Below are 21,145 nucleotides of genomic sequence, written 5' to 3'. Positions count from 1 at the left end.
GTATAGACGGGGAAACAAAGAGCCTTGACCTCTACCTCACATCAAACACAGACATTCATTTGAAATGACAATAGATGTAAAAGTTAAAACTATAAAGCTACTAGACAGAACACAGGGTAATATCTTGGCAAACCCGGAATAAAAAACTATTTTTCAGAAAGGACACAGAAAGCATTAGGTATAACATTAAAAATGGTAAATTCGACTTCATCAAAATTAAAACCTCTTAAATGTCATGGGAAAGTGAACAAGCAAGCTCCAGACAGAGAAGATATTTGCAGTGTAGACATCTGACAAAGGACTGGTATACAAAATATATAAAGGTCTTTTAAAGCTCCCTAATAAGGGGACAAAATGATTCGATCAGATACTAATAAGCACCTGTTCAACATGTGTGGTCAGGGAAATCCAAATTAACATCACAAGGAACTGTCACCATATGCACATCAGAATGGCTGACGTGGAAATGGGGACAACCCACATCTGTGACAGCGTGTCGTGCGACAGAACTCTCACACGTTGCTGGTCTGCAAAATGGTACAACTTTCCAGAAGGCTTAGCAACTTCTTAATACTAAACACACAGCTACCCTGTAACTCAGTAATTCCACTCCTCATTTATCCAAGGGATTTGAAAATGCTTGCCCATACAAACCTTGTACGTTTACTGTAACTTAAAATCTGTACCTCCCCTTGAATATAAATTATAACTCAAATTTTAAAATTTCCTTTTAAGTGGAAACAACAACATCTTGCTGAAGACCACATGTGGAGCCAGAGCAGAATGTGAGAAACAAATACAACAACATTCGCTAAATTATGGCATTATGGGATGGGGGGAGGGGGCTTGAGGACACGAGGTCAGAACCATCCCCCAGCTTAGAGGTGGCACGTTAAACAAAGCATATATAATGATCTTCAGTGAAATAAGGAAAAAAACCCCGCCAATTTGCGAGGAAAAGGCCAACCAAAAAGAAAAGTCTATTTCTCTTAAACAAAATAAACTTTTCACAAGGGGCAGGAGCCCTGCCATAGACTTACTCGTCTTGTAACAATAGGATCGAGGTCTTTAGGGTCTCGGTGGCTGAGGGTCATAAGATCGGCATTGAGGGTTCTGATACGCTGTAAGCGAAGGCGGATATATCGTGCAGAAGTAAACTCCAACAGCTTGGGTGAGAGATCATCAGCGCTCGGTCTGCCGTTGATTAGCGATGTATGAATCTAAATATAAAGACATCAAAATAAACAAATGTCAACTTTAACCATGCAAAAATATAGCCCTGATTGTTTACCCTGAAGATGTAATCTTTACTGATACTATCTAAAATCAAACTAACCAACTAGATTCTTGTAGAAATCCAGCATTCGTTAATTACTACCTGTGAACTACCATGCTCACAAAACATCTTCAATGAATTTCACGTTATGAATTCCAGCATCTCAGTGATTGCCGGAAGACTTAACGGAACGCCTTCTCCCAGGGTGGTGAGGGTATTTTAACATGTTTCATTAGGCTATGACTTCTCTGAAACAAAGTCTAAGTGCCAGGAACAGACTGGGAGAGTGAGAGAGTGAGAGTTTCTCTGTTAATCTCTGCTCTTGAAACGAGGCAGGCTTGCTGCCGAGTTCCTGCTGTGAAGAGTGCTCAGGAGGGGTTTCGTAGTTTTATCTCATCAAGCCAGGTGCCACTAAAGAACGGTGTGTTTTTTATTACACTCTGACTCTAATGAAGTGTGTACGGTCTGGGTGTGGTGAGCACTGAGCAGAAATACTTTGTGAGCCATCTCTGACGCTCAACACCACCAAAGAGGGGAACTCCACAAAGAAAACTAGAAACTACATCTTTTAGAGGCATTTCAGTCCTCTCCTTAATATTTCCACAAACGTTCTTGACCTGGTGTCACGAAAGATGCTCTGACAGTTATTGAGTTACAGCTGAGTGACCAGGGGCTCTCCTGGAAAGGACGAAATCAATACGGTGAAATGTACGGGTTACGACATCAATCATCAGCAGACACCAGTCAATACCTTAAACACAGCTGGAGAGTTAAAGATCTCTGTAACCTGAACTAAGATCTATTTTGAGTGTTCTGGTGAAACACCACATGTCACTGCGTGGGCACAGTACCTCTCCGTGCTCAAGCGGCACCAGTCTGGAATAGTAGGAGGTGCAGATCACTTCATCATCAGCCCTGTAAGTGGGTGGCCCCCGTCTTGGAGTGATATTGTAACGGGTCAAACACTCCGTGTCACTGACTGCATAGTACTGCCAGGGGCTGAACTTGGTGCCATCCAGAGAACGCTCCAAAATCCAGTTTCCAGGTCGAGGGGCATTAGCAGCTTTGATGATGACGTAGGCAACTTGAAAGACCTGAAACGAAGACACTGAAAAATCTCAAACGAGAATCAGTAGCAATTACAAAAAAACAGTTCCCTTGAAAGAACTATTAGACGATGAGCACCAACGTCTCATAATGTAATTGCATAGAAGTATTGATCAGAAATATGTCTTGTGAATGTTCTCCTGGTGGCATTGCTTTTCCAAATAAACTCAAAAAGGACTCACAAATAAATTTATATTATTATAATTATTATCAACAGTATTAATATTAAATCAGTGCTTGTGCTCTTGTTTCTAGTGTCTTTCCATCTGGATTCTGGATGATAATAGTGACATTATATTTCATAAATAGTAGCCTAAATATATTTCTTTCTTTATTTATTTTTGAGAGAGAGAGAGAGAGAGAGCACACACGCTCACTTGCAAACAGGAGGGGCAGAGAAAAAGAGAGAGAGAGAATCCCAAGCAGGCTTTGTGCTGTCAGCACACAGCCTGATCGGGGCTCCATCCAACAAGAGATCACGACCTGAGCCAAAATCAATAGTTGGATGCTCAACGGACTGAGCCACCAAGGCACCCCTTAAGTGTATTTCTTATAGCAATTTGGAAATAACACATCTGAATATGAGGGGGGGAAAGTCAGTCCACTAAGCGTGTGCCCATTTGAATGACGTAAATCCAAAGCACGAACAATCCTGAATGCTGACAAGACATGGAACAACAGTGAGTCCCATTAATTGCTGATGGAAATGCAAAATGGTGGCCGCTTTGGAATGCAGTTTGTCAGTTTCTTACAAAACTAAACATATTCTTACCATAGAACCCAGCAACTGCACTCCTTGGTATTTACGTAAGTGAATGGAAAACTTCCACTGGTGAATAAACAAAGGGTGATAGATCTCCAGTGATAAAAAGAAATAAGCTCTCACACTACAAAAAGATATGGAGGAACCTTAAATGCATGTTGCTAAGTGGAAGAGCCAATTTGAAAAGGCTACATACGATATAATTCCAAAAATGTGGTGTTTTGGAGAAGGTAAAAATACAGAGGCAGTAAAAAGATGAGTAGTTGTCAGGGGCTAGGGGCAAGGACAGATAACTAGGAGACCAAGAGGATTTTTAGGGCAGCAAAGCTACTCTGTATGCTACTGTAATTGCAGACACATATCATTATACATGTGTTAAAATCCATAGACTGTGCAACACAAGAGTGAAACAATGTAAATTAAGGACTTAGTTAATAACCATATATCCACATCGGCCTGTCAGCTAAAATGAACGTTTTACACTAATGCAAGATGTGAATAACAGTGCAGAGGAATGAGGGGGATATGGGACCCTGTACTTTACAGTCTTTTTTCTGTAAGCATAAAAACTGCTCAGAAAGATTAAAAACTATTCATTTAAAAGGAAATAAAATTAGAAAGTGTAGAGGAGGACTAGAAGGAAAAGGGGGATGTTGATGACCACTAGCCGGACGAGGAGACCGGCCAGGTAAATCTTGGGTTTGGAAGGGGCTCTTGTAGCTATGTAGCCCCAAATTCAGCACTAAAAAGGAATCATGTCTCCACCAACCAGCCTCTCTTGGAACACTGCAGTGGCAGGAAATTCATTTGCTCTGAAGATAGTTCTTTTGTTTTATGGAAATTTTCTCTGTTAGGGGATCTTTCCCTGTATTGATTCTCAAGGTGCCTCATAAATTCCATGCCCCAGAGCTTCAGAAAAGCTGCTGATTCCATTTCCTGTAACTCTCCTCCAGACAGTCGAACATGCCAATCATATATCACCTCTGGAATCCAAAGTTTTCAGCGTCAACTTTCTATTTACCTGAAGATATTCATCACTTAACAAGACTTCATTGCCTTGTCGTGATGCCCGAAATACAGCCTTACTATAAAATGCAGTTCCCATGAACTGAATACAAAATTTCGAATGTTTTCTGAATTGGGGAAAACATAGGAAAAATATTATGCCTTTTGTTCTTTAGCAAGCATTCACTCTTCTGTTAGTAAACTTAGATTAGGGTTGCAAGCAACAATACAAAAAAATGCCTTTTTCCGTGTAAACTGCTATTTGCTCCAGATTTCCCGTAACCCAGATAGTTAGAAGTGATTTTTGTAAACCAAAGTGAAATCTTTTTTATTTTTAAAATATATATGTAATATACGCATATAAATGTGTACACACATATAGTATTTATGTGTATATATATTTGTGCGTATGTACATATATATGTGTGTATGCTTTGGGAAGGAAGTTATAATTTGCTTATTCTGAGTCTTATTGCCTCTGCGTGTTTTGTTTTTGTTTTTAGCTTCTCCATCTTAGCCCTCACCAATTCCAGGAACACAAGAGCTCCTAATGTTAACCCACCATAAGCCATATAATTTTACATTCACCTACTGACTCATTCTCTGGGAGAGACAATTCTATTTCATTATAGTAACTCTATTCACCTGCAAGAAACATCCTCCAACCAAGCTTAGTCTGCAAGTGATAGAAGTGTGTCTGATATTTTGATGACCCGTACTCATGTGCTATTTCCTTTTAAAATGCAACCACTGTTTCTAAAGCACAGTAGAAGTAAAACGATATTCTCAGGTTTCAGTAATGAGGAAAATGAGGAGCTGTGTATCTGCTATTCATGCTTGGAACGGGAACTGAACAGGCTATGTTGACAAATCTAGAACCATTTTTATCAATAAAGACCACCTTTAAACATTAAAATGATGCAAAGACTATTTTGTCCTGGCGTAAACATCTCCAGAAAACTCACCCATGAACAAAACTTCATGATTTTTATTTGTGGTGATTGCAAAGAACCCTTTCCCCCAATTTTATAATTCATATATTTCATTATTTATGTAATGCTCCCCTGACTTACTATATTTTAATGTTACTGAAATACCGAACCCTCTGAGAAGTCCCTGCCAATAAATCTTACTATCTCCTCTAGAACTAGTCCCGAAATACATCCAGAGTTTGTTATACAGCTTGGTGGCAGGCTACTTCCAGCTTCTCAGAGATCCAGCGCTCTCCCAGAGCATCCTGACAGACTTCTGCCTTCATAGGTTCCTCCTGGTTTTCTTTTCTTTTTTTTTTTTTTTTAATTTAAACTTTAGTTAGTTAACATACAATACCGTATTGGTTTCAAGAGTAGAATTCAATGATTCATCACTTACATACCACACCCACCATAGCAATACCCATCACCCACCCTCCTTAATACCCATCACCCAGCCAGCCCATCCCCCACCTTCTTTCCTCCACCAACCCTTGGTTTGTTGTCTATCCTTAAGTGTCTCTTGTGGTTTGGTTCCCTCTCGTCTCTCCCCCCGCCCCCCATCCCCATATATTCATCTGTTTTGTTTCTTAAATTCCACATATGAGTGAAATCATATGGTATTTGTCTTCTACTGGTTTTCAGAGCAATGCCCAAACTAATTGAAGGGAGAACATCTTCCTCTTTACTCATTACCTATCCAGTTGCTTTTGCAAATATTTCCATCATAGGAGTAGAACTCCATGATCATGGAACCTTGATCCTTCACCACTGGTGAATATGTTAAACTAGACTTTAAAAAATGGAGGTGCCCAGTGAGACTGTGTGATGGGGCAGCCCATTTGAGAGGGATAGAAGGAAAGGAAATTCACAAAGACAGCTGAAATGAACTGTATTTACCTTCAGTTTTCCAGTTCCACATTTAAAAATGGAAAGAGCTAATAGGATGACTTCATACATTTTAAGAGCTTTATGTGTGTCATCTCATTTAATCCCAAACAACTCCTTGAATTCCCAATGATTGTTGTTCCCAGTTAATATATTTTTTTTTCAAAAGTTTATTTATTTTTTTTGAGAGAGAGGCAGAGAGAGAAGGAAAGAGAGAGAATCCCAGGGAGGCTCCACACTGTCAGCGTGGAGCCCGACGTGGGGCTCGAACTCACAGACTGCAAGATCGTGACTTGAGCAGAAATCAAAAGTCAGATGCTCAACCAACAGAGCCACCCAGGTGCTCCCCCTTTCATTTTACATATTTAAAAACTGATGAATAGAGACGGTAAGAGACCAACTACTGAGTTGTAGGTTCCAATAAGAAATCAGGCAGATTTCAGATAGAAATCAGGCTGACTCCAAAGTCAGCCACCACACCTCCTCCAGAGCGCTGGTCCCCAAATGATCACACATACCTAAGGTTGCTGAACTTCCTTTTTGTGATACAAAAATGAAAGATTCCTAACATTCACTTGGACAGTGCATTCATATCTAAACAAGTGCCATGGAAGTTGTTCCAGTTAACTCTGGCATTTCTGTCGTGAGAGTCCTGGATGAGCCAAGGGAGGGTACGGAGAATGTGCCAGAACCAAAAATTAATGACAGCTCATGCTTAATGTAGCACTTACTGTGGCCCAGGACAATGCTAAAGGCCTTATCAGAATTATTAATGCTTCATTAGAATCATTAGCTTTTCTAATCCTACCACTAACTTCTTCTTATGAAGTACATGCCGTTATTTTCGCCACTTTACAGATGAGGAAACCGAGGCACCACAGAAAGGTTGTGTAATCTCAAGATCTCACAGGTACTCAAATGTATAGCACAGGGCTTTGAGCCCACGCAGTCTGTACTCAACCACCTTGCCACACTGCCACAGCTGGCAAGGTTCCAGGATGGGGCAACTGGTGGGTCCTAGCCTAGTGTTTCCATTATTTCAATACCATGTTCTTGAATTTTCATTAAACTCTTTGCCAGCTTTCATACTGAGAGCTTAACCAAAAGAAAAGGACACCAAATGGAAGGAGAACCAGAGGGGAGAAACTTCAGGACAATCCTTCAAGGAAGGAAACGTTTAACTCTTATCTTGATCAAGACCTTGGGCTGTGAAGCTAGGCATTGTTCTCACAATCTCTCAATAAATAGTCCTCAAGGTCCCCAAATTGGAGACAAAAAAAAAAAAAAAAACCCAAAAAACAAACCAACCAGCCACAAACCAAGAAAGGGACTGGGAGCTATAAATCTGCAAGAGAGGAATGCATGAAGCATTTAAACACAGTCTGTCCTCACTCAAGCTGTGTTATTGACTGAATTGTGTCCCCAAAACTCATATGCTGAAGTCCTAATCCCTAGGACTGCAGAATGTGCCTATATACGCAGACAGGGTCTTTAAAGAGGTAATTAAAGTTAAATGAGGTCATATAAATGAGCCCTGATCTAATATGCCCAGTGACTTTATAAGAAGATTAGGACACAGATGCACACACACCGAAGGGGGACCATGTGGGGACACAGTAAGAAGCCATCTGCAAGCCAACAAGATAAGTCCCAGAAGAAATTAACCCTGCCAGCATTTTGACCTTGGACTTCTAGCCTGCAGAACTCTGAGTATATAAATTTCTGGCATTTGTTTGTTTGTTTGTTTTTTACTGTTTATTTATTTTTGAAGAGAGAGACAGAACATGAGCAGGGAAGGGGCAGAGAGAGAGGGAGACACAGAATCCGAAGCAGGCTCCAGGCTCCAAGCTGTCAGCACAGAGCCCGATGCGGGGCTTGAACCCACAAATCATGAGACCATGACCTGAGCTGAGGTCGGACACTTAACTGACTGAGCCGCCAGCACCCCTAAACTTCTGTTGTTTAAGCCACCACGTCTTTCGTATTTGCTATGACAGGCCTAGCAAATTCATACAAGTTCTAATTCACGAACTGTGCCTTGATAAACAGGACTTAACACATAACAGAACAAGTAAGGGATTCTATGTTAGTATATAGAATCTTAAACATTTGCCCTAATGAAATCTGTGATAGTCCTGTGTTTCTTTAGGGTTTTTTTTGTTCTTGCTTTTGGTTTTTTGCATGGTTGACTAAACTGCCTTTTGTCTCCACGCAAGGTTGGCTGAACACAAGCTGATGAAGCAGTTTTCACTAGACTCAGAGCCACTGCGGTCTTGCCAAACCTGCAGCTGATACAGCCATTTCAAAATCCACCTTCATCACGGTTTTCCGCCAAGTGGCCTTTGTTAATGATCACTGGAATGCACATAAACAGTGTCACATAAATAAAGTAGACATACATCAAACACCACTTTCTACAGAGGAATCCAGACAGGAATTTTCACGTGGGCCGCCATCTTAAACATATTAAATCCACCTCAGGGACAGGCATCTGAAAAATACAGAGAGCCTAATTCTCCAACATTGGAGGTTAATTTCCAACGTACATGGAGAAGTGAAGTATCTCATCTCCACAGAAAGCTCAACTTCTCTCTGCTGGGCCACGTACTCCACAGGGACCCAGATACCGCGCAGGATCCCCTCTGGAAATTCTCCATACAAGCACTGACCTGCCTCCGCGACGGTCACTACACAGCAAATGGAGGAATGTTTTCTTTCTAATGTGATGGAAAAGAGCTTTTTGCCGACAAAAGAGTTTGGGGTTATGGGTTAAATTATTTTTTTTTAAAGTTAAGTGCATTTGATAAGTAATATTGCTCAATTATCCCTCCAAAAAGTAGTGAGTTTGTGCTTTGTAAGCTTTATTTCTTAGGACATTATTAGGATACGAAATTCAGAATGACCATTTGAATTAGTATTTACTACCCAGGAATAAAGAGGTTATTATTTACCAGAAGGCTGACTACTACCACAGATATGAACCTCTGCTGGTTTTAGAGTATCCATCACTCACGCATCTAATCAGTTGATAATCATGGGAAGTAGCAGGGGGAGTTTGGGGCTTAGGTTACTTGACGCAAAGGATACGTGCGACGCACTTCTTAGGTAAACCTCTTACGGGCAGTCACCTTACAATGTCATTTCTACTGTATTTTAGTTGGCTGTTTTACTGATCTCTCTTCATTTTAGGACCTGTATACAAAATTAACAGAAGGAAACAGCGTTGTGAATGAGAAGAGCATTCTGGAATAAAACTAGATTTCTTTTCCTTTAAATTTGGTGCCGTCATTAGAAATGCAAAATGAACACATCAAAATCCCAATCTGCCCTCTGCTTTCTTTTCTTTTTTGCCTTTTCTTTTCACTGGGATGGGGGGACTTGGCTACCGGTGGTGACAAATTTAAATCAAGTAGGTTTCCTTCCTTAACTTTAAGATGCGTGGCTCAGAAAAACGAGGAATGGCCCACTTTTGAACCAAGCCCAGATGCTTCAAGTAGACACCAAGGAAAAGCCAAAATAATAAAGATGGTCACCAACCAACGGAGGGCACCGAGATATGAGCCTGTCTAAAAAGGAAACGGTAACTTATAACCAGCAATCGGGAGGATGGGGAAGCGATACTCAAAACATCTGTCAGAAGCAGTTCTGTGTTTCATCAACTAGAAAAGCTACTTTAAAAAGGACAGTCAGTAAGCTGTCCCATGTCACAGTTTCCATTTAAGGACGACTAGCAAGTATTTCAAAGGAAAAGTGTCATGCTACTTGAAGAAGTCAAAATTGGAAAGTAAGATGTTAGTTTTCATTCCCTGTGTCAGTGCATTCCTCCACATAATTGTTCTCAGTGCTCAATGTTGCCAAGTGTTCTGGAACGCTTTTGCTAAATTTTGTGGAAGATTAGTCGGAACTACCTCAAAAGCACAACGAGGCATGTCACCCAATGCCCTGCGTGGAGATCTTCACCCTTTTTCCCACTCTGTGTCCTGTGACGGTCCGGCACCCCTACAATGAGACAAACCCGCTTGTGAGATGCACGTACTGGTCACTCTCAGACCTAAGAAATACAAAAGGCACCTTTCCTATCCCCTGACTCCTACCCTCCACCAGTTTTTCACCTATGAATCTCATAGCCTTCAAAATTACATTAGGTTTTTCCCCAAAATGCAGCCTCCCGTTGATTTATGTTGGAGCAGAAGTGGCAATAAATAATTTCCCTTTCTTCCCCTACTCACTGCGAAGTAGGCTCAGAAATCTGTCACAGAGACTGAAGAAAGAAGTCAGCAATATTCCAGAAAAAGGGAAAAAATGGAGGTTGCGGCTTCAATGGGTAGCTGTAGTGGTCTGTGTGGCTCTGCGTCACAGGCGGAGTGGACATGTGCACACCCGCCCCGTGACCTTGCCCTGCGGGTCAGGAACCTGTGTCCTATGAATAACCTGCCCAACAAGAGAAGAATAGGGATGTGGCCCTACCTGGGTCAGCTCTTCAGCCAGCTAGACAAACACCTGCTCGTCTCCAGGGGAGGAGGAGGGAGAGGCAGAGAAGCAGAGATGTCATTCTCAAAGATGCTCCCCATAGGGACATATGAGGACGGGAGCAAGGAGTGCTCCCTAACAACATTTCGCTGGAGCTTCATTCAATAAACACTGACTGAGTGTCTGCTTTGTGACGGGGACTGTATGGGGCAGGTGCAACCAGTACAGCGGGGAAGGGGAGGACATGGTTAGTGTGGCTGGATGCGCTGATGGACAAGACAGAGGTTGGCCAAGTCCCCAGGAAGACAGAAGGTGTTGAAGGTGTCTGGCTGTGGCAGGGGAGGCCAGCCTAAACTGGAGAAGATGGGGTGGTCCGGGAAGTCTTCTCTGAAAAGAGGGGAGGCCTGAGGAGGAGATGTCGAGGTAAAGCAAGAGAAGGTGCAGAGGGACAAGAAGTGAAGACCCTGCGGGGCCAGAGCACAGAGTGGTGTAGAAATGGCAGGAGGCCAGGCCAGCTTGGGTGTAGACAGAAGGGGGGAGACGGGGAAGGACACCATGTTCAAACTTTTAGACCATTAGAGGACCTTGAACCAGGGGGCTGCGGAGTCAGCAAGGGTGAAAAGATAATGGAACTGGATGTTGGTGCTGGGAAATCGGGAGAGATGGTGACACTGATGTAGTGAAGGCCAAGACCAAAAAGAGAAAAGGTCAAGTGGGTCTTAAGGAGTTTTCTTTTTCTTTCTTTTTTTTAATGTTTATTTATTTTTGAGAGACAGAGACATGGCACGAGTGGGAGAGGGGCAGAGAGAGACACACACACAGAATCGGAAGCAGGCTCCAGGCTCTGAGCTGTCAGCACAGAGCCCGACGCGGGGCTTGAACTCACAAGCTATGACATCATGATCTGAGCCGAAGTTGGACACTCAGCCGACTGAGCCACCCAGGTGCCCCTCTTTTTTTTTTTTTTTTTTTAAGTTTATTTATTTTGAGAAAGAGAGAGCATGAGCGAGGGAGGGGCAGAGAAAGAGTTAGAAAGAATCCCAAGATGGCTCCATGCTGTCTTCACAGAGCTGGATGCAGGGCTAGAACTCACAAACTGAGATCATGACCTGAGCTGAAGCCAAGAGTCGGATACTTAACTGACTGAGCCACCCAGGTGCTCCAAAGGGTTTTCTAAAAAGTCAAATATAAGTTTGAAGAAAACACAAAGAGGTCAGGCAGAGCTCTCCAACTCTGGCAGGACCCTCTATCCACCTCTGGAAGATGGAACAGGTCTGTCCCACATGGCCCCACAACCCACACTTTCCCCTTCTTTCCTCAGTCTCAGAAACTTCTGGCTACAGACATTTGGAAGTCAACTTCTTTCCACTTCATCTGCTAGAACTCCCAATGGCCTATGGTGCCCTAGTCGTTCTCGCAATGGTTTGCGTGCTTCCTATCCCTTCTCATCACTAATCATGAGAAAACAGTGTCATCACACCCTATGAAAGTAAAAGGGGCTCCTAATCATTAAGCCTCCCAAATCCAACTGGCGATACCATCCAGAAAAGCTGCGTAAATCTGCACTTGACTGACTCCACTAAACATTAACCTATTAGTTACACATTTACAACTCCTAGAAACAATAATTATGTGTTTCCTCCCTTTGGTCACGAAATCTAGCTGAATCGTTTATAGTTTTAGCACTAGAGAAATTAGAAGGCATTTTATTTTTTGTTTTTTGCAAGATTTCATCCTTTGGTCTATGTCCTATATAAAGATTGTCATTTTTCTTTAGATACATCTAACTTCACTGAGCATCTATCACTTGTCAGGCATCAAATGGATGGTTATCACGTTTAAATGATCACACTTAAAGCTTTTTTAAAAAAAAAAATATCTAAATAAGTGTCTCATGCAGGATGGCTTTTGTTTACTTAAGAAAAATGTGGTGAAAATGTAAAATGGTGCAGCCATTATGGAAGACAGTATGGAAGACAGTCCTCAAAAAATTAATCATAGAATTACCATATGACCAAGCAATTCCACTTCTGAAAGCAGGGACTCAAAGAGATACCAATATACCAATGTCTATAGTGGCACTACTCACAATACCCAAGAGATGGAAATAACCCAAATATCCATCAATGGATAAATGGGTCAACAAACCTTGGGATGTCCCTATTCAGCCTTAAAAAGGAGTGAAATTCTAATACATAACACAACATGGGTGAACGTTGAGGACATTATGCTAAGTGAAATAAACCAGATGCAAAGGATAAATCCTGCATGATTCCACTCATATGGGTCACCTAAAAGTCAAATTCATAGAGACTGGATTATTCACCTAGAGGTAAATAGTGGTGATGGTTTCACAACAGTGTGAATGTACTTAATGCCACTGAATGGCACGCTTAAAAAAAAAAATGGTTACGATGGCAAATTTTATGTATATTTTACCACAAGAAAAAAAAAGGATGGGAAAATAGGGAGAGAAAAGTAAATGGCATGAAGATTCAACTTTTCCTGGAAGATGGAGGTTTCTAAATTGCACGTGAGTAGAACACATTATTTCCAGTCAGGGAACTCTGGAGAGGCCCATGAAGCCACGTGGAGGTCAAGCAAACAGCTCAGAAGGGACATTGGGAATCTCATCTTTCCCATGACCTTGTTTCTGTCATGATGGTACTTCACAAAATACAAAATCCAAGCCCCAAACCACTCTGGTTGGAGAAGGGAAGGAGGCCCTGGCGATGCCTTGACTGAAGACCCACAGTTCAGACAGACTGATTTCCTCCCTGGAGCTACTTCCTGAACCACGAGCTGACTTCTGGGAAGCCCTGTTTCCTGCCTGGCCCGTAGGTAAATCTGGTATAAAGCAATAAATAACCCCGAATAGTGGCCACCTCAGTGGAGGCCTACTGCCTGGTTACGTTACTGGCTTTCTTGTGCTTCTACTGTATGAAGAACAAAGGTAAATATCCTCTGATAACAGGCCATAAAACACTACAGAAAAGAGAAAATTTTAAATTATAAGACGGATGACAATTTTCAGTCACCCTCTACATATGAGGGGGAAAGTTCTTAGAAATTTGTGAATATGTACTACATCAGTCACTTGATTTACTTTTAAAAACTATGATTATGAGTCCAAATTTGATCAAAAACTATTATAGAGGCGGGTATATGGGAACTCTTATACTTTTCACTCAATTTTCCTATAAATCGAAAACTTCTCTGCAAAATAAAGTCTATTACTTTGTCAAAAACAAACTATTTACACATGACTATCGTAGTAATCACTCTAAGAAAGCTTTAACCACCCCAGTTGGCTAATGGGTGGTTTTTAGACTTCACCAAATTTCTCAGGATATCCGGTGTGGACAGCTGTGACTCCCCAGCTAATAATCTGCAGGTTTTAATTTGATCACACAGCTTTTCCAGACTTCATTTCCGTACCTTATGGCGCATAAAGGGCAGGCCAGAGGGAGCCAGTGCCCTCCAAGTATCTGGATACAAATCTCAAAAGGATCCCAGGCCTCAGGAAGTGCACTGGCATAAACTGGCTGCTGTCCGGGTCACTAGGGATTTTCTACCTTTATCGCTCTGGCAACTTTGTCTGTCATCTCACCAAGAATAATGCTCACAGAGCAAGACTTCCAGATTCACTCTCCCCCAGGTAACACATTTTAATTTCTTACCATCTAGAGAATTATAAAACTAGATTTGATGTTTTCCACAAGTCAGGCTTAAAATGATAAATCCAAAGCGTGTTCTCTTGTCCCACTGCATTATTCACAACGAAGAACGCGAATACGAATCGATACGTTCTTTACTTGTTCCGCATTGTAAGTGTAGTGTGAAATAATGCATAGGAAAACACTTTATAAGATGCTCACAATGGCTGGAAGGTACCACTATCAGAGTTTTAGTTACTTTTCTCAAGTGCCATAGTGATTCTTCTGACAAGTGGTACCTCCCCAAACAATATTTAGAGTTAATTCAACTTTTTGCTGTTTGGTTACAATAGGAGTTGAAAATTCTGTCCTGCCTCTTGCATGGATGTTCAAATATCTAAGAGTGTCACTACCATGTTACAAGCAATTTGATGGCTCCTGTAGAGATGAATAATCATGACATATTTTATACCTGTGAAGGTAATAGACAAGGACAAATAAACATTGTTTAAGCATCTGAATTCAGCCCAGTGCCCCCAAATATATGTCCAATACAGTGACATAAATCAATAAGTATATGTTACATCTGAATAAATGCATGAACAAATAATAACAAATAAACAAGCAAATAGTAGATGCTCTGCTATTCGATTAGCAGAGAACAAAAATCGAAGGGAAATGTTAATCTCTGAGCTGCTGAGGGGTTGTGAGACACACACACTCACTGTCAGAGAGCATATAAAATAACAAATATTTCTGAAAAACTAAGGCAGTGAAGATCACATTTGAGGGGCGCCTGGGTGGCTCAGTTGGTTAATATCTGACTTCAGCTCAGGTCATGATCTCACGTTGATGAGTTCGGGCTCACTTCAGGTGAGCTCGAGCCCTGCTTTGGACGAGCCCTGCTGATCTCTCTCTCCCTCTCTCTCTCTGTCCCTCACTCACTTGCATCCTCTCTCTCTCTCTCTCAAAAAAAGAAAAAAGATCACATTTGAAAGATGTTTAAGCTCTTTGATCCAATAATCCCATTTCTCGGAATCTACACTAAAATATAATCAGACCTTCAGTCATAAAAATATCCAAACATTTGTTGCAGCATGACTTTATAAAATTGGAAATGCCTTATATGTCCAACAATGGGAACAGGTTGAATAAATTATCATGTACCCAGATGGTGACCTATTATTCTGTCATTAAATATTGTTACAGGAATTTCGAAGATGGCCATGAAGAAGAAGTTGGTACTGCCTGGCCCTCCCGGAGTAAACAACTAGAAAACTGGATAAAGTATACAAAAGAGTGGTTCTGAAAAATTAGGGAGGCCTGAGTGGCTCAGTCAGTTAAGCACCCAACTTTGTCTCAGGTCATGATCTCATGATTTGTGAGTTCGAGCCCCACATCGGGCTCTGTGCTGACAGCTTAGAGTCTGGAGCCTGCTTTGGATTCTGGGTATCCCTCTCTCTCTGACCCTTCCCCACTCATGCTCTGTCTCTCTCTGTCTCAAAAACAAACATTAAAAGGTTTTTAAAGAATTGGACAGCAGGAAGCACAGGACAGTGATTCCGGCGAGACGAGGTTATTGCCTGGAGACACTTTCTGGACAGTGGTTTGTCAATGTCTTACAGTCAAATACTGACATATCCTCTGGCTATGCAATTCCAATCCTAGACAAACAAAAACATAGGTCCAGAAAAAGATGTGTATGAGAATGTTCGTGGCAGCTTTATTGACAGTAGTCAAAAACTAAAGCAACTAGTACATAAATAAGTTCTTCGATCTAAGGCATAATACAGTGATTATAGTCCACAATACTTTATAATAAACTTCAAAGTCACTAAGAGACTACAGCTTAATTGTTCTCAACACGAAAAAGACATGATAGTTACATGACACGATAGAAGTGTTGGCTAACACTGCTGTAGTAATCATAGTGTGATAAGAAATACATCAAACCAAGTTGTGCATCTCAGACTTTTACAGTGTTGTCAATTACATCTCAATAAAAAATAAATAAAATAAAACAGGCGTTGACAAAAAAAACTGGAATAACCCAAACAACACAACAAGAGGATGGATAAAACAAATTTTGGCATATTCACGAAGTAAAATACTACCCAGAAATTAAAGAACAAGCCACCAATACCAGCACCTGTGGCTGCGTCTCACAGCACGCTAAAAGAAGCCAGACAAAATGACACACGGTTTAATTCCATTCGTGTATTATATAACTGGAAAAGCTAATCTAAAGTGAGAAACTTGGGGCTCCTGGGTGGCTCAGTCGGTTAAGCGTCCGACTTCAGCTCAGGTCACGATCTCGCGGTCCGCAAGTTCGATCCCCGTGTCGGGCTCTGGGCTGATGGTTCAGAGCCTGGAGCCTGCTTCCGATTCTGTGTCTCCCTCTCTCTCTGCCCCTCCCCCGTTCATGCTCTGTCTCTCTCTGTCTCAAAAATAAATAAGCGTTAAAAAAAAAATTTTTTTTTAAATAAATAAATAAAGTGAGAAACTTCCAGAGGAGTTGGTGGTGGGAGGGGGAGGGGCTGGTAGAGCACAGACTGGGAAGGCACAGGGGGAGGTGGTGGGGCCGTGGAAATGGTCTGTATTTCGATAAGGCTGTGGCTTACACATGTGTCTGTAGGTGTCAAAACTCATCCAACTATACCCTTACGACGGGTGCATTTCAGTGTGTAAACTGTATCTCAATCAACAGGAAAAATGAAAGAAGACATTTATTACAGGACTGAATGTACTATTTTAGCTCCATAAACATGCCTTTCCCTAGCTGCTCTCCTGTGTACCCTTCCTCATTCCCTGCTCCCTTCCTTCACTCCCTTCATTTGGGTTGTCTCCCTGATTCCCTAAGCTTCCCTTCCTTATGTTCGGCAAGCACCCTCAACCCCTATTCCACAGGACCAAAGAGGTCTGCTTACTTGCCCATTTCCCCCACGACCAGAGGCCCTGAAGGCCAGACTCGGCCTTAAGTAACAATCAAAGCAGCAGTGATAACAACCAATATATAAGGAAGCCACTGTTTGTTGCGTACCTTCTCTGTGCTAAGGGTTTTCCCCAAATGCCATCACTGTCTTGTTCATCAAGGAATCCTGAGGCCCTAGCACCCAATAGGCAGAGATCATGAATTATTAAACATATACCGTGTTCTCACCTAGGATGGAATAGATCAAAAGGTAATTCCTAAGGCATCTGGGGGGTTCAGTCGGTCAAGTGTCCGACTTAGGCTCAGGTCATGATCTTACGATTTGTGAGTTCAGGCCCCGCGTCAGGCTCTCTGTGCTGACAGCTCAGAGCCTGGAGCCTGCTTCGGATTCTGTGTCTCCCCCTCTCTCTACCCCTCACCTGATCACACTCTGTCTCTCTCTCAGAAACAAATAAACATTAAAAAAAAAAAATCTAAAAAAAAAGGTAACTCCTGGTAATTAATATCACAAGTGATTTTTTAGAAACTTTTTGCCTTGTATTTTTTTATATTTAAAAAATTTCCACTTCTATATCAAAATAAAGGATGTTTCTGCACAGAGAAAAGGTCAACTGAAGACATTGAAAACACAAGAGCTATTTTGAGGTATAGCTGAGGTATTCATGAGCTCCTTTGTTTTTTTCTAGTTGTCCCATCTTTATTTTTAAGGATAAAGACGCTGCAGTTTGAGTAGATCACTAAGTAAAGAGAAAGAAATAAAAACCCAGCAAACGCTAGAATGGATTCCAACGGCACCATATTTTTCAAAGAAGTATTTCTTCAGAAATTAAAACTTATATTTATAACAGGAAGAAATAATGATTTCAGAACAGACCTCTCTCTTTCCATACATATACAAAAAACTGTATTTTGAAGTCAAAATAATTGGGGACAAGAAAAGTATATTGAGACAGGGTCTCAAAACCTGCACTGATTTCCCAGAATCTTCACCAAGGCCCAGTCTAAGAAGCCCTGTTGAGTAAGACATACTGTATTAGTGAGGCCAAATCCTCTGACTTTCAAAACAAAATAAGGGGCGGGGGATGCTAAACGAAATGTGCTAAATGGCAATATGCTTATGCTTGACTGTTCAGCAAACTATTGATAATACATAAATGATAAAGCTCAAAAATAAATCTTGTCGGGGCACCTGGGTGGCTCAGCTGCTTAAGTGTCTCACTCTTGCTTTTGGCTCAGGTCATGATCTCACACATCCCGAGATCGAGCCCCGTGTCCGGCTCTGTGCTGACAGTGAGGCGCCTGCTTGAGATTCTCTCTCCCCCTCGTCCTCTGCCCCTCCCCCACTCATGCTTGCTCGCTCTGCCTCCCTCTCGCAAAATAAACAAACATTAAAAAAATAAATCTTGTCAAGAAACAGAAGTCTGTACCGTCCTTGAAGCCTCGTCTCAGTTAATTTCACTTATTCAGCGCACCTGCCAGGAACACTGAACAATTCAAGGTATAGTATTTGTGTCCCCATTTGATCCTATAGCTCTTTAGGACACCAAAAGATAAAGGTTTGGCACCTAAGACGAGCTGTGGGAGGCTGGCAGAAGAAGCCCTTCAGAGACAGGCGTTGTCAGAAGTATGAGGCAGTCACAGTTTTACAACAGGCCTCCAACTGTTTCCCCCTCCCCCGCTGACAGGCGGGGGTGGTTCCATGTCTCCTCTACTTGAATCTCCCATGACTGCAATGACTGGGTGGCCCATAGCGCCCAGGGAGGTGCTGCCACGTGACTCTGGAGGCCAGGTCTACGTGGGGACACGACTTCTGGAACTTTCTCTGGAACATTTGTGCTGGAGCCCCGAACTGCCATGTAGGCATTCTGCCTTAAGGCTGCCATGCTATGAGGACGCCCACACCAGCCCACATGGAGAGACCACACAGAGAGGTCTTGAGACCACATGAAGCCCCAGCTGCCCCGGCACCCCCTTCTCAGCTGCCCCCGTACCCTCTTCCCAACTGCCCAGACAACCTCTTCCTAGCTGCCTCAGCACCTCCTCCCCAGCTGCCCCACCTCCAACCCCCATGCCTGCAACCTTACCCATACACCCACTCAATCAAGCCCTTCCTGAAATACTCACCCATAGAAACTGGGATAAATATAATGAATGCTGCTGGTTGAAGGCATAAAGGTTTGCTGTGATTTCTTACACACTAGATACACAATAGATAACTGGAGAAGTTGTGTATGAAACAATAAAATGAGATAATAAAAATACGAAAACAAAAGAAAGACCTATCTACGAGAGTAGCAGTTTCACAGAGAACAGGAAGAAAAAGATAAAAATGCCTGAAGGACAAGGATTTTGTGTGGCTTACTTCAGACCACAATGAAGAGCTTAAGATTTCTTCCAATCTATTCTTTTTGCCAAACAAATTCAAGAAAAACTTAACATGTGAAATTGGTTGAGTATAAAGTAACAGAAAATTGAAACAGAATGAATCATTTTGAATCAATGCAAGTATACAGTTAACAATAATTCCTACCACAGTTTCCAGGAAGGGTCTTTGCTTGACCTCTTTTAATGAACAGCCAAGACTCCCCTGCAATGAGAAACTCCAACTTACATGCAATTCTTGTTCTAAAAATCTTTCAAGATTTTCCCTCTGAAGACTGTGAAATCTGCCTGTTCTTTTCTTATTTACCCTGTGAGTGTGCTTAGCAAACACCTTCTACTTGGATATGACACAATAATAAACCTCAATCTAGTTCTGGTCAATTTTTCAGAAATTTTAGGGAAAAAACAACAGACATCCAAATTAATGAGGTTTTATAAAACCCGGCAAACAAGCAGCTATTGTTTAAAGGTTCGTATAAAACAAAGGCCCTTCTGTGATTATGTTCCCACAACAAAGTGCCACTTCCTAATTAAACCTACACAGAAAATAAAAAGCACTGCTTCAAAAGGCAGTTTTATTTTCAGTGCTATAGGAAACATTTCCTTTTTTTACGAAACATATTTTATCTTCTAAACGAACGTTACAAATTTTGACTCACAAATCTGACCACCTCCCAGTGACACTTTTTTCCCAGGTTTTAAAAATTTTCGAGGGAGAGTACAACACATTGGTTCATTTTCCTGCTTCTTGGCCAAAAAACACATGGCCACTAGCACCCAAATCTACCAATGACCGTAGGGAAAGGACCCCCTGAGTGGCAACATGAAGAAAGAGAAACAAGGGAAGGGTTTAGGAAGACCTTGAACTATCCCAAATCAGGAGGAAATTCTATGAGATCCAGCCAGTCTCCCCGTAACAGGAAAACAGTGATAGGAGACCAGGAACAAATGAGGTGAGACAGTAGCAGAGTGTGGAAGGAACCAGAAGTCCCGATTTCCAATCCCAGCTTCAGCACATACAGCCACTTAACCCTGGGTGAGCCAGTGAACCGCTCTGTGCTGCAATGTGCTTACCTCCAAAGAGACCATCTGTATTCCAGGACTTTTGGGGAGAGCAGATAAAATAATATGGATGAGGAAAAGAATGCTTTGTAGTCTATAACCTATACTTATGTTAGTATGTACACAAATATAGATTCCTATATATATTCATTGTATATAAGTACACAATACATAGATTATATGTATACAATATATACATGTATAGATTTAATATGCCATATATAGATTCTATACCTACTGTATATAATTCTATATTATATATTTTTATAAGTTCTATATGATTCTAAATTCTATATGTTATCTATATGTTATAAGGCTTCCAGTCAACAGCAGGTCAGTAGTTGACTTATACATGAATTTTCAACTGCACAGGTGGTCAGAACCTGTAACCCCCACACTGTCCAAGGGTCAACTGTGTAAGTCCTACACATACATATCATATATATATATGTGTATATATATATATATATAATACATATATGTTCATATGCAAGGTATATGTATAGATTCCTATACACATACAGGCAATAAATATTCCTTTTTAATGGGATCATCAAAATAAAACTAAACACAAACTTGCAGTATGAACCTTGAAACTGATTTGTATTCACTGTATTACTTCATTGGCATACA

The 21,145-nt window shown here is 41.5% G+C and overlaps 1 protein-coding gene across 3 annotated transcripts in view; it reads right to left on the bottom strand.

Annotated features, from left to right (window-relative positions):
- The window catches only part of LAMA1 (laminin subunit alpha 1), a 168,978-nt gene that overhangs the window by 108,532 nt on the left and 39,301 nt on the right, over nt 1-21,145 (bottom strand). For all 3 annotated transcript variants that reach the window (XM_086682493.1, XM_086682494.1, XM_086682495.1), the window contains exons 4-5: nt 2,128-2,370; nt 1,041-1,220 (exon numbers count right to left, since the gene is read on the bottom strand). In XM_086682493.1, the coding sequence (XP_086538619.1) occupies nt 1,041-1,220; nt 2,128-2,370 (423 nt within the window). The remainder of the gene's footprint in view (nt 1-1,040; nt 1,221-2,127; nt 2,371-21,145) is intronic.

This window comes from Puma concolor, chromosome D3 (genome assembly GCF_028749965.1).
Source record: "Puma concolor isolate L17-30 chromosome D3, mPumCon1.1.hap2, whole genome shotgun sequence".
Taxonomy (NCBI): domain Eukaryota; kingdom Metazoa; phylum Chordata; class Mammalia; order Carnivora; family Felidae; genus Puma; species Puma concolor.
This window is presented reverse-complemented; position numbering and strand designations above follow the sequence as displayed.